This window comes from Symphalangus syndactylus, chromosome 6 (assembly GCF_028878055.3).
Source record: "Symphalangus syndactylus isolate Jambi chromosome 6, NHGRI_mSymSyn1-v2.1_pri, whole genome shotgun sequence".
Taxonomy (NCBI): domain Eukaryota; kingdom Metazoa; phylum Chordata; class Mammalia; order Primates; family Hylobatidae; genus Symphalangus; species Symphalangus syndactylus.
Window position 1 is genome coordinate 54,413,573 of NC_072428.2, and position 13,353 is coordinate 54,426,925.

The following is a 13,353-nucleotide window of genomic DNA, read 5'->3' on the forward strand; positions in this document are numbered from 1 at the left end:
AACATATCTATTCATTAAATAGTTAATCCACAAATATTTCGTGAACAAATTAAGTTTGTCTTTCTTAGAATGATCTATACCCGATGACAGGTTGGACTGTCTCATGTCTAAGTACTATGACCAAACTGGAGGTTACATGACCTTCTTTCTTCCCTTGTAACTATGGGATCCTATTCAACTTTGGGTGAGCCTAATTAGGCTATTGTCTTTCTTCATAGGAAGGATGAAGGGGAGGCCTGGCTGAGCTGTCATCCCCCAGGTAATACCCATAAATCTATATGCTGTCACTTTAAAGGAGAAGGATTAATACCGTTAAAGCTTCCTACTTTCTCCTAACCCAGCCTCCTTACATAATAGTCTGCAAACATGTTTGACCAGTCTGTACCGTATGGCCAACACCCCAACTCCTCCGTTCCAAGGGAAGGCCTTCAGATTGATTTTCCATTTGAAAGCTACAGACTTATTCATGGAGACATTGTTGATGCATCTTAATTAGTCACTTACCCTATGCTGTTGTATTCTGAGCACTTCTGCAGCTTCAACTGGGGCCTTCTTGATGATAATTTCTAGATCTATAGCCCCAGCCCTGACTTCTCCATGTTCAAGCAGAGATTGATCAGTTGTTTGCTAGAGATTTCTGCCTAAAGGTTTGTTTCACTGTTACCTTAAGTTACTTGACTTACTGAAGGCCAAAACCAAGCTGAGTACATTTGTTGTCAAGTGAGTTCTCTTTCCTGACTTTTCTCATTTCTTAAGTTACCATCATTTTTCTAGGCATCAGAGTGAAAAACCTAGTTACTTGACCCTGCCATGTCCAGGAAACTCCCAAGTCTTATCAGTTTTTCTTTTGAACAACACTCTTATGTCATTCACAAGATTCTTTTCAAATTATAACCGAGGTGGTACCATTCTTTTTTTTTTTTTTTTTTTTTCTTTTGAGACGGAGTCTCACTCTGTCACCCAGACTGGAGTGCAGTGGCGCAATCTCGGCTCACTGCAAGCTCCGCCTCCCGGGTTCACGCCATTCTCCTGCCTCAGCCTCTCCTAGTAGCTGGGATTACAGGTGCCCGCCACCACACCCGGCTAATTTTTTGTATTTTTAGTAGAGATGGGGTTTCACCGTGGTCTCGATCTCCTGACCTCGGGATCCGCCCGCCTCGGCCTCCCAAAGTGCTGGGATTACAAGCGTGAGCCACCGCGCCCGGCCGAGGTGGTACCATTCTAAAACAAATCAACCTTCCTTCTAAATACCGTAGGAAAGTTTTGTTTTGCTGATTATCTTTCATTTCAAATGCTGCTGATATATTGTATTTCTATGCGAAATAAAGTTTTGGCCAGGCACAGTGGCTCATACCTGTAATCCTAGCACTTTGGGAAGCTGAGGCAGGAGGATCACTTGAGCCCAGGAGTTCCAGACCAGCCTGAGCAACAAAGTGAGACCCCCCCATCTCTATAAAAAATAAAAAAAATTAGTTAGGCATAGTGGCATGCGCATGTAGTCCCAGCTACTTGGGAGGCTGCGATAGGAGGAGCTCTTGAGCCCGGGAGGTTGAGGCTGCAGTGAGTTATGATTGAATCATTGCACTTTTGCCTGGGTGGCAGAGTGAGACCCCATCATTAAAAAAAAAAAGAACTATTGTTTATATCAGTGGAATAAAGGATGGACTTTATAGTGCTGTGACTTGCCAATCATCTTAAAATTAAAAATAAGGCCAGACGTGGTGGCTCATACCTGTCATCCACCATTCTGGGAGGCCAAGGCAGAGGATTGCTTGAGACCACCCTGGGAGACATAGGGAGACCTCGTGTCTACAGCAGATAAAACTAGCTGGGCATGGTGTTGGGTATCTGTAGTCCAGCTACTCAAGAGGCAGAGGTGGGAGGATTGCTCAAGCCCAGCAAGTCAAGGCTGCAGTGAGCTGTGATCATGCTATTGGACCTGCTACGCTGGACAAGGGTAGCCGTGATCATGCTACATGATCTCCTACCCTGGACCAGAAAGTGAGACCCTGTCTCTAAAAAAAGAAACACACAAATGTTTAGAGACCCTGTCTCTAAAAAAAGAAAAGACACAAATACACAAATATATATATATATATATACACACACATATACATATGTATACTTAACATAAAAATTCAAGGAAAATACTGTTATTTTATCTATTTTTTTGTGCTTAATTATGTTCAAAAATCCTATTCTAACTGCTTGAGCTAGAATTGTGCCACTGTACTCCAGCCTGAGAGACAGAGCGAAACCCTGTCTCAGTTAAAAAAAAAAAACAAAAAAAAAAAATAGAAAAAATTAGCCAGATGTGGTGGTGGGCTCCTGTAGTCCCAGCTACTCGGGAGCCTGAGGCAGGAGAATGGCGTGAACCCGGGAGGCAGAGCTTGCAGTGAGACGAGATAGTGCCACTGCATTCCAGCTTGGGTGACTGAGCAAGACGACGTCTCAAAAAAAAAAAAAGCTGGGCACAGTGGCTCACGCCTGTAATCCCAGCACTTTAGGAGGCCGTGGCGGGCAGATCACCTGAGGTCAGGAGTTTGAGACCAGCCTGGCTAACATGGTGAAACCGCATTTCTACTAAAAATACAAAAAATTACCTGGGTGTGGTGGTGCGTGCCTGTAATCCCAGCTACTCAGGAGGCTGAGGCAAGAGAATCGCTTAAACCCAGGAGGTGGAGGTTGCAGTGAGCGGAGATCGCTCCAGTGCACTCCAGCCTGGGCAACAAGAGCGAAACTCCGTCTCAAAATAAATAAATAAATAAATTAAAAAAAATACACAAAAGGCCTACATTTTATTTTAACTAAAATATATAAACATACATTAAAATTCACCATCTCTTCATTAGTCCACTGATTATTACAAAGACCTTGGCTATCTTGTAATAAACCATAACCGAAAGGCACAGTTTCTTTAAAGCAAGGCAAATCTTTACTTAGGCTAAAAAAGCAATCTAAGAGCAAAACGTCAACTGGGGTTTATATATTTTTTTAGATCTTTTCCCTAATATTTTGCATTTATCTTGCCCATACATACTACTATTAAAGCAGTTTTTTTTAAACAGAGTCTAGCTCTGTCACCCAGGCTGGAATGCAGTGGCATGATCTCAGCTCACTGCAACCTCTAGTCCCAGGTTCAAGCGATTCTTTTGCCTCAGCCTCCTGAATAGCTGGGACTACAGGTGCATGTTACCATGCCCAGCTAATTTTTGTATTTTTAGTAGAGATGGGGTTTCACCATGTTGTCCAGGCTGGTCTCGAACTCCTGATCTCAAGTGATCCGCCCGCCTTGGCCTCCCAAAGTGCTGGGGTTACAGGCGTGAGCCACTGCCCCTGGCCTAAAACAGTTTTAAAAAAACATTATCGATAAAGTCTTTACAAAGCAACAAACTTAGTGTTGTTGTTGTTGTTGTTTTAAATTACCAAGCTACCTTCAACAACCAAAGAGTTTTTTGTTTGTTTGTTTGTTTTTGAGACAGAGTCTCACTCTGTTGCCCAGGCTGGAATGCAGTGGTGCAATCTCGGCTCACTGCAACCTCCGCCTCCTGGGTTCAAGCAATTCTCCAGCCTCAGCCTCCCAAGTAGCTAGGACTACAGGCGTGTGTTACCACGCCCGGCTAATTTTTTGTATTTTTTTTTGAGATGGAGCTTTGCTCTTGTTGTCCAGGCTGAAGTGCAATGGTGCCATCTTGGTTCACTGCAACCTCCGCCTCCCAGATTCAAGCAATTCTCCTGCCTCAGCCTCCCGAGTAGCTGGGATTACAAGCATGTGCCACCATGCCTGGCTAATTTTTTTTTTTTTTTTTTTTTTTAATAGAGACAGGGTTTCTCCATGTTGGTCAGGCCGGTCTTGAACTCCCAACCTCAGGTGACCCGCCTGCCTCAGCCTCCCAAAGTGCTGGGATTACAGGCGTGAGCCACTGTGCCCGGCAATTTTTTGTATTTTTAGTAGAGATGGGGTTTCACTGTGTTAGTCAGGATGGTCTCCATCTCCTGACCTCGTGATCTGCTCCCCCTGGCCTCCCAAAGTGCTGGGATTACAGGCGTGAGGCACCGCGCCTGCACTTTTTTTTTTTTTTGAGGGTAACTTGTAGGTTCAGTTTTCTTTATGAATTGGAGTTAATGATGTCAACTCTTAAGGAGGAGGGTGGCTTTTGTTTCTGTGTGTATTTTTATTTTTATTATTTATTTATTTATTTTTGAGATGGAGTTTCACTCTTGTCTGCCAGGCTGGAGTGCAGTGGTGCGATCTCCACTCACTGCAACCTCGGCCTTCTGGATTCAAGCAATTCTCCTGCCTCAGCCTCCCAATTAGCTGGGATTTCAGGCATGCACCACCACGCCTGGCTAATTTTTTTTTTTTTTTTTTTTTTTTTTTTTTTTGAGACGGAGTCTCGCTCTGTTGCCCAGACTGGAGTGCAGTGGCATGTTCTCAGCTCACTGCAAGTTCCACCTTCCGGGTTCATGCCATTCTCCTGCCTCAGCCTCCCAAGTAGCTGGGATTACAGGTGCCCGCCACCACGCCCAGCTAATTTTTTTGTATTTTTAGTAGAGACGGGGTTTCACCATGTTAAGCAGGATGGTCTCGAACTCCTGACCTTGTGATCCGCCCACCTCGGCCTCCCAAAGTGCTGGGATTACAAGCGTGAGCCACTGTGCCTGGCCTGTTCTTATTTTTTTGAGACAGGGTCTTGCCCTGTTGCCCAGGCTGGAGTACAGTTGCATGATTATGGCTTACTGCAGCCTTGATCTCCTGGGTTCAAGAGATCCTTCCACCTCAGCCTCCTGAGTAGCTGGGACCACAGTCATGCACCACCATACCCGGCTAATTTTTAAAAAATTTTTTGTAGAGACAAGGTCTTACTATGTTGCCCAGGCTGGTCTTGAACTCCTGTGTTTATTTTTTAGTACATGGGGTCTTGCTGTGTTTCCCAGGTGCTGAATTTGAACTCCTGGGCTCCAGTGATCCTCCCTCAGCCTCCCAAGTAGCTGGGACTCTAGGTGTGATCCACCATCTTGTTTCTTGTTTTTGTTTTTAAATAACAGCTTTATTGAGATAAAAATGTGTGCTATGTATGTGCTAGTTACTTTACATATATTATTTCTAGTATCATCCCCCAAAAAAGTCTATACCCATTAACAGTCACTTTCCACCCCCCCAATCCTAGCAACCACTAGTTTACTTTCTAGCTCTGTGGATTTGCCTACTTTGGACATTTCATATAAATGGAATCATAAAATACGTGGCCTTTTGTGTGACTTCTTTCACTTCGTATAATGTTTCTTTCTTTCTTTTTTTTTTTTTGAGAGTCTCACTCTGTCGTCTAGGCTGAAGTATAGTGGCGCAATCTCGGCTCCTCACTGCAGCCTTCACCTCCTGGGTTCAAGTGATTTTTGTGCCTCAGCCTCCTGAGTAGTTGGGATTACAGGCGCCTGCCACCACACCCGGGTAATTTTTGTATTTTTAGTAGAGACGAACGAGGTTTTGACATGTTGGCCAGGCTGGTCTTGAACTCCTGGCCTCAAGTGATCCTCCCACCTCGGCCTCCCAAAGTGCTGGGATTACAGGAAACTTAGTATAATGTTTCTATTTGTTGTTTTTATCAGTACTTCATTCCTTTTTGTGGCCCGGTAATACTCTGTTGTATGGATATACTACATTTTGTTTATCCATTCATCAATTAATGGACATTTATTTCTAGTTTTTGGCTATTATGAAGGAAGGAGATTTTGATGGCAGGATAGATGGCATGAGAACCAGCTGCTGTGGGGAATGGGAGAGGTGAAAGGACTACAAAACTGCTGAGTTTAGAAACATGAATTGGATTGGTGACAATTGGCACAGTTGTGTCCTTTTCTGGAGCAGTGCTCAGCAGCCTGCATGTAGGAATGTAGAAGGTAAGTGGTTGGATTGATCCTAGTTCTGTTATTATATAGAGAAAACCAAGGCTGAGGTCGTTTTAGTGACTTCACAAATATAGAGAAGTCAGCTGGGCAGGGTAACTCACCCTGTAATCCAAGCACTTTGGGAGGCTGAGGCAGAAGAATTGCTTGAGCCCAGCAGTTCGAGACCAGTCTGAGCAACATAGTGAGACTCTATCTCTACTAAAAATACAAATAAAAAAAAAATAGCTGGGCATGGTGGCATGCAGGCTACTCAGGAAGCTGAGGCGGGAGAATCACTTGATTCTGGGGGATAGAGGCTGCAGTGAACCATGATCATGCCACTGCACTCCAGCCTGGGTGACAGAGCGAGACCCTGTCTCAAATATTAAAAAAATACATATATATACATCCACGAATGTAGAGAAGTCATTGAGTGATTGGTTGAAATGATGCACCATGAGGACCAGACTTCTTTTTTTTTTTTTTTTTGAGATGGAGTCTCGCTCTGTCGCCCAGGCTGGAGCACAGTGGCACAATCTCGGCTCACTGCAAGCTCCGCCCCCCGGGTTCAGGCCATTCTCCTGCCTCAGCCTCCGGAGTAGCTGGGACTACAGGCGCCTGCCACTGTGCCCGGCTAATTTTTTGTATTTTTAGTAGAGACGGGGTTTCACTGTGGTCTCGATCTCCTGACCTCGCGATCCACCCACCTCGGCCTCCCAAAGTGCTGGGATTACAGGCGTGAGCCACCGTGCCCGGCGAGGACCAGACTTCTTAAGGCAGTTAGTAAACACAATAGGGAATCATGGAGTGGGATAAAAAGTGACGTTCCTTCAGTTCTGTTTTTGTGGCATCTTTCTGAAATAGTGCCTCATGATACTTCCCTGTGAAAAGCATCTCACTAGGTCTTCTCTAGGCCAAACTTCTACCCTAGACTTTAAGTTTCTCTGGGATTTATCCCTCAACTATCATTTCCATGACTGCTGTTACCAAACTGTTATATTAATTGATGAGTCCTTCCTTCTTGTTCTTTTTGACTTTCTTTTATTCTTTTTTTTTGAGATGGAGTCTCACTCTGTCACCCAGGCTGGAGTGCAATGGCATGGTCTCGGCTCACTGCAACCTCTGCCTGCCGGGTTCAAGGGATTCTCCTGCCTCAGCCACCCGAGTATCGTAGCTGGGACTACAGGCACGTGCCACCACACCTGGCTAATTTTTGTATTTTTAGTAGAGAAGAGGTTTCACTATGTTGGCCAGGCTGGTCTTGAACTCCTGACCTCGTGATCCGCCCACCTTGTGCTCCCAAGGTGCTGAGATTACAGGCGTGAGCCACCATGCCCGGCCGACTTTCTTTTATTCTTGATATGCTCCTCCTTGACTTGGAGTTTTCTTTCCCTTATTTTCTTCCTAGCCAGCTCCTATCTTTCTTTGAGGCTCCTATACTCTCTAGAAAGCCCTCCTGGCCTGGACGTGGTGGCTCACACCTGTAATCCGAGCACTTCGGGAGGCTGAGGTGGGTGGATCACCTGAGGGGAGGAGCTCGAGACCAGCCTGGCCAATATGGTGAAACCCCGTCTCTACTAAAAATACAAAGATTAGCCAGATGTGGTGGCACGCGCCTGTAATCCCAGCTACTTGGGAGGCTGAGGCATGAGAACTGCTTGAACCCAGTAGATGGAGGTTGCAGTGAGCTGAGATCACGCCATTGTACTCCAGCCTGGGCGACAAGAGTGAAACTCCATCTCAAAAAAAAAAAAAAAAATCCCTCCCACTCTTGTGTGAATCCATGATGATTTCTACTTCTGTCTTCTGTAACTTCAGTTTGGTTCAACATTTATTTACTGAATAATAAATGAATGTAGCACCCTGCTAGACTCAAGGACTTCACAGTCTGTTGGGCAAGTCAGACATGTAAACGGTGTGTTATGGGCTGTTATAGACATGAATATATAAGGTGTAGAAGAAGAATGGAAACAGTTTTTAACTTCATTCTATCATCTGTGTGTGTTTATGTGTAGGATGATATCTTACTTAGCCCATATCTCTGCAAAATCAGTATTCTACTTAGGCAAATTTTACAGGTTACTGAAGCTTAATTCTTTACTATGTGTTATGTGTATATACTGTAGATAAATACATGTATGCATACTGATCTTCACCTTTCATCCTGGAAGAATTAAATTTCACAGCCAGTTACATCAGGTTGAGATCACTCTAGCAGCCCTCTCTACAAATGCTGTATCAAATCTCTAAATCTTTGTTCTTAGCTTTTAGTCTTGAAAATGTATTTTAGTCAGGCCGGGCGTGGTGGCTTACGCCTGTAATCCCAGCACTGTGGGAGGTTGAGGCGAGCGGATCACGAGGTCAGGAGATCGAGACCATTCTGGCTAATACGGTGAAACCCCATCTCTACTAAAAATACAAAAAATTAGCCGACGTGGTGGCGGGTGCCTGTAGTCCCAGCTACTTGGAGGCTGAGGCAGGAGAATGGTGTGAACCTGGGAGGTGGAGATTCCAGTGAGCCGAGATCACGCCACTGCACTCCAGCCTGGGCGACGGAGCGAGACTCCATCTCAAAAAAAAAAAAAAAAAAGAAAGAAAATGTATTTAGTCTTGAAAGTGTATTCCCTTTCAAATTAGAGTTGCCTAGTGCTATAGTTTGTATGTTTGACCCCTCCAAATCTCATGTTGAAATTTAATCCTCAGTGTTGGAGGTAGGGCCTAATGGGGGGTATTTGGGTCATGGGGGCAGACCCCTCATGAATAGATTAATGTCCTCCCTGGAAAGTGAGAGTGACAGAGTTCTCACTCTGTTCTTTCCTGAGAAAGCTGATTGTTAAAAAGATCCTGGCATCTCCCTCCTCTCTCTTACTTCCTCTCTCACCATGTGATCTCTGCATACACTGGCTCCCCTTCTCCTTCTGCCATGAGTGGAAGCAGCCTGAGGCTCTCATCAGAAGCAGATGCTGGTGCCATGCTTCTTGTACAGTCTGCAGAACCGTGAGCCAAATAAACCTCTTTTCTTTATAAATTACCCAGCCTCAGGTATTCCTTTATAGCAACACTAAACAGACTAAGACACCTAATCTAATTCTCTTTTTACTTCACCTGACTTTTAACACAGGTACCTGTTTTTCTTTCATGGGCCAATTTCATGGGTATACTATTTATACAGATGCCTGAATTGGGTTGTCAAAGAGAAAAATAATAAATTTTTCTTATTTTTTGAGACATGCTTCTTTTGTACCATGTAGGGAAACCATCTTTGTATGGCAGCCTAACTTGTCAAGGAATTGGCCTAGATGGCATCCCAGAGGTTACAGCTTCAGAAGGATTTATTGTGAATGAAATAAACAAGGTATGTTTTTATGTCTTCTAGATGGCATGATATTTAAAACTATGGTAGTACCCAAACGTCTACCTTAGATATTTATACTATTATCTGTGTATCTCCACTTCATTTGTATGAGAATCATAGTTTTTGCTGCCTGTGAGTGTCAATGGTTTTTTCTCTTGTAGTTACATATACTTTTAAGTGCCATCAGACTTCCTCTTACTTCCCTTATATCAGCTCTGATAATGCAAGATGCATGTGTAATTTAAAATTTTCTAGTGGCCACATTATAGAGATAAAAATAAACAATGAAATTGATTTTGTTTTGTTTTTTGAGATGGAGTCTTGCTCTGTCGCCTAGGCTGGAGTGCAATGGCACGATCTTGGCTCATTGCAACTTCTGTCTCCTGGGTTCAAGCAATTCTCCTGCCTCAGCCTCCTTAGCAGCTGGGATTACGGGTGCCCACCACCACGCCCAGCTAATTTTTGCATTTTTAGTAGAGATGGGGTTTCACCATGTTGGCCAGGCTGGTCTCGAACTCCTGACCTTGTGATCCACCTGTCTTGGCCTCCCAAAGTGCTGAGATTACAGGTGTGAGCTACCACGCCCAGGCGAAATTGATTTTAATAATATATTTGATCTAACCCAGTATCTCTAAAACATTATTTCAACCTGTAAATAATACTAAAAATTATTAGAGATATTTTACATTTCTTTTTCTTATTAAGTCTTCAAAACTCCATGTATATTTTACTTTTACAGCTTGTCTCAGTTCAGACTCTAATTTTTATTAGAAATACTTGATCTGTATTTAGGTTTTATAAAATTTACAGTTGAAAATATAGATGCCTGTATCCAAGTAGTTCTCAGTTGCCTGATATGGCCATTACTTACTACACTGAACAATGTAGCCTTATAATCCATATCTGGTGAGGCCTTGATGAAGAGCCTACATTAGTAGTACTTAACAGTTTTTCTTGTTTGTCTTTGAGGTGAGTAGATGGGTAAGCAAAGAGTTGGAGAACCCATGATTTGCCTCTCCCTACTCATTCTGACTGCTGCAGTTAGTATGCTCTGGTGAGATGATTCCCTAAGGGTAGAACAGCCTTTTATTTCATTTTTCGTTTTTTGTGCAATTAAACTTTTTAGTTATAAAAAATATTTTGGGTATACTGACAAGAATAGAGAATACTTCGTTTTTTACATAAGATTTTTAGCAAATGTTCATTCATTACTCTCTTTGGGCCTGGTAGTAGGCTACATGTTATTATATATTTTATATTTGTTTTTCATAAACAGCTATGGGTATTATAGGTGTCAGAAGATCTAAGTCTTAGTTAACTCTGACACTTATTGGCTGTGTGATTTTGGACAAATAACTTAGTTCTCTGAGTCTCAGTTTCCTCATCAATAAAGCTGAAATCCTATTCTACCTCCTAGAATGGTTAATGGGGAGTGAGACTGCATGTGGATGAATCTATAAAATAGTACAAAAGTTAGTTTTGGTTCTTTTACCATAACAATCCTGTGAGATTGGCATTTTAAATTTCCATTTTGCAGTTAAGCAAACAAACTCAGAGAGGTTAGTTAATCTCTAATAATCAAAGACAGACTGTATGCTGGAATTGAAACCCAGTTTTGTTGATTCCAAGTTCAGCACTACCATGCAAGCCTACGTTTTTCCCAGGTGTGTTGGCACAGCCTGGGCGCTGACTTCTTTCTTCCCTTCATACTCAGACCTGGATACAGTCCTTATCACTTCAAACATGATTGCTAATTTTTGCTGTGAACTTGCTGGGTGGGTTCAGACAGTAAGTGCTTATAGTTGAACATTCATTTGTTTCCTAACTGCCATGAGTCACTTTGCTATTTGATATTGCTACATTGTTCTCTTAAACAGTAGATCTGTCATTATGCTTGAATGTCTAACCCTGGAGTATAAAAATGTTTGACTTAGAATTTTATCTTAGTGCAGCATACTCACACTTTTTCCCTTTGGATTTTGTCTGTTCTGATCTCTCTTTCAGTTTTTCTTTAAAATATTTTTATTAACAGCATGATTGTCCACTGATAATGTTGGAAGATATTTTAACATTTATCTTCCTTTGTAGTCTGTTTGTGGATTAAAGATTGATTTGCAAGACTGCAAAGTAGGAGACAAGTACTGATTATTGAAATCTGTCACATAGCTCCAAAGAAATGAAGTCTTCTGAGAGCAAACCCAATTCTTACAGAGGCCCGAACACTAAGCTTTTGAAGCTCCTTGCATCCTTGCTAATATGAATATTCAGCCAAGAGAATTTAGCTGGCACTTTAGTTTCTGGTACAAGAGGCAGTTCCAAATCCAGGCCAGCACACTTGCAGCTATATGGGCTTTGTCACGCAGTTAGAAGCAAAAACTCATTTAATGAAAGGCCTGCAGGCAGCCAGGCATGGATATGCTGGCTAAGAAAGTGCTGTTTGTGTAGATAGTCTAATTGTCACTTTAAAGGAGTAGATGATCTGTAAAGAGCATACTGATTCAATGATGAGAATATTTTGACTTTGAAACCATTCTTTCTAATGAACTGTGAGGACTTGTGTTTGTTGGATATAAAGAGGTTCAGAAAATTTTGATTATCGAAGACATTTTCATTGTCCTGAAGAATTACCAGAGACTTTAAAGTACTACTGCAGAAGAGATAAAAGGTTAGGGGTCCTTTGGTGAGTGCAGCTCCTCAATTCCTTATAGAAGATCTATACTTAAGTGATAGTATTGGTAGTATGCTGGTTAGAGTAAGGGACTGTCATATTGCAAGAGTCCTTGAGGGAGGGTTTACCAAGCCTTTTTTTTTTTTTTTTACCTCTACACATGCTACCTTGAAACACCAATATTCTTACCTAAAATGGTTACAAATGGCCTTTAGCAAGTCATGTCTCCTGAATCTAACATCTAGTTCTAGGTATACTTTCCTAATATGCCACCCGTGTTATCTTCCTACAGTAGTTCAAAGACAGGTGATAATGACTAGGTAGAACACATGGGGCATCAAAATATAGCTGTGTTACAATAACCAGTCTATGAATATGTACAGTCAATTTAAGTCTTAGGAGGGAATAGGCACCACAAGCCTGACCCAGGCCTACATATTTTATAGGTGTACCATAATTTACTTTACCAGTTTCATCTGGTCATGGTAAATGTCAGTAGTCTAACATTCTCTCTAAAAGTTCTTGTAGACAGCAAGTTTACTTTTAGACTTGTCTTTTAAGACCTAGGTTTGGGGGATGGTGCTGAAGAGTTTCCTTATATCTCTTTATGTCCTCTCCACTGATCCTGTTCCTTGCACCACTGCTAATTGAGAGTATTGGTATTACATTTTCTTCTTAAAACTAATGCTCTAATGCTTGTTGGTTGTATCATGTCATTTGTCTTCTGTGGAGCAGCTTATTTCAACAGAAAAAGATAATGGCATCTTGGCAATACCAAATTACACTGTAGCCCTCAACAGTTTAAAAGGACTGCTGATCTATGGGGGAGGGATAGTTTTGTGGGGTGGGAAAGGAGAATGAGAGAGGGTACACTGAGAAGATGAGAATGTCCTGTAGTCCTAATGTTTTCTTTAAGAGACTTTAATTATAATACATTGGAGGAGTTTTATTGATGAATCTCATCTTTTCCTCCTTGTTTAGAAAAGCATTCATATTTCATGTCCAAAGGAAAATGCATCTTCTAAGTTTTTGGCACCATATACTACTTTTTCCAGAATTCATACAAACAGTGTAAGTATTTTGATAAAATGAAGAGAAAATGTAATAGCATGTTAATTTTTCATTTTATTTGCTTGTCTAGTGCTATAAACATACTCATAATTAATATGTCTTTCATTTACTTTGCATTGTAAGATGATACAGCTGATGAAGTCTGATGTGTTTGGCAAAACTGGTACTCTAGTCCACATAGAATACGTGTTCAAATCTACTCACTGGTCATCTTAGAGATTATATGAAATTTCCTTACATATGTTTTAGGAGAGTTACCAGCTTTCAGATAATGATACAATACTTGATGCTTGGCTAGGTGCAGTGGCTCACACCTGCAATCCTAGCACTTTGGGAGGTAGAGGCAGGAGGATCACTTGAGGCCAAGAGT

General features: G+C 42.1%; 2 protein-coding genes across 14 annotated transcripts in view; one reads left to right on the forward strand and one right to left on the reverse strand.

Moving 5' to 3' along the window:
* The window catches only part of COA4 (cytochrome c oxidase assembly factor 4 homolog), a 38,538-nt gene that overhangs the window by 5,812 nt on the left and 19,373 nt on the right, over positions 1–13,353 (reverse strand). The window lies entirely within an intron of this gene.
* Positions 1–13,353, forward strand: part of PAAF1 (proteasomal ATPase associated factor 1) — a 79,019-nt gene that overhangs the window by 1,629 nt on the left and 64,037 nt on the right. For 2 of the 13 annotated variants that reach the window (XM_055282887.2, XM_063641375.1), the window contains exons 2-4: positions 219–259; positions 9,141–9,244; positions 12,894–12,983. The exons of 2 other annotated variants lie outside the window; for them this stretch is intronic. In XM_055282887.2, the coding sequence (XP_055138862.1) occupies positions 219–259; positions 9,141–9,244; positions 12,894–12,983 (235 nt within the window). Of the gene's footprint in view, positions 1–218; positions 260–6,425; positions 8,887–9,140; positions 9,245–10,822; positions 11,033–12,893; positions 12,984–13,353 lie in introns of those variants that run through there. 9 more of the 13 variants (XM_063641374.1, XM_063641377.1, XM_055282891.2 and 6 more) reach the window with 8 other exon arrangements.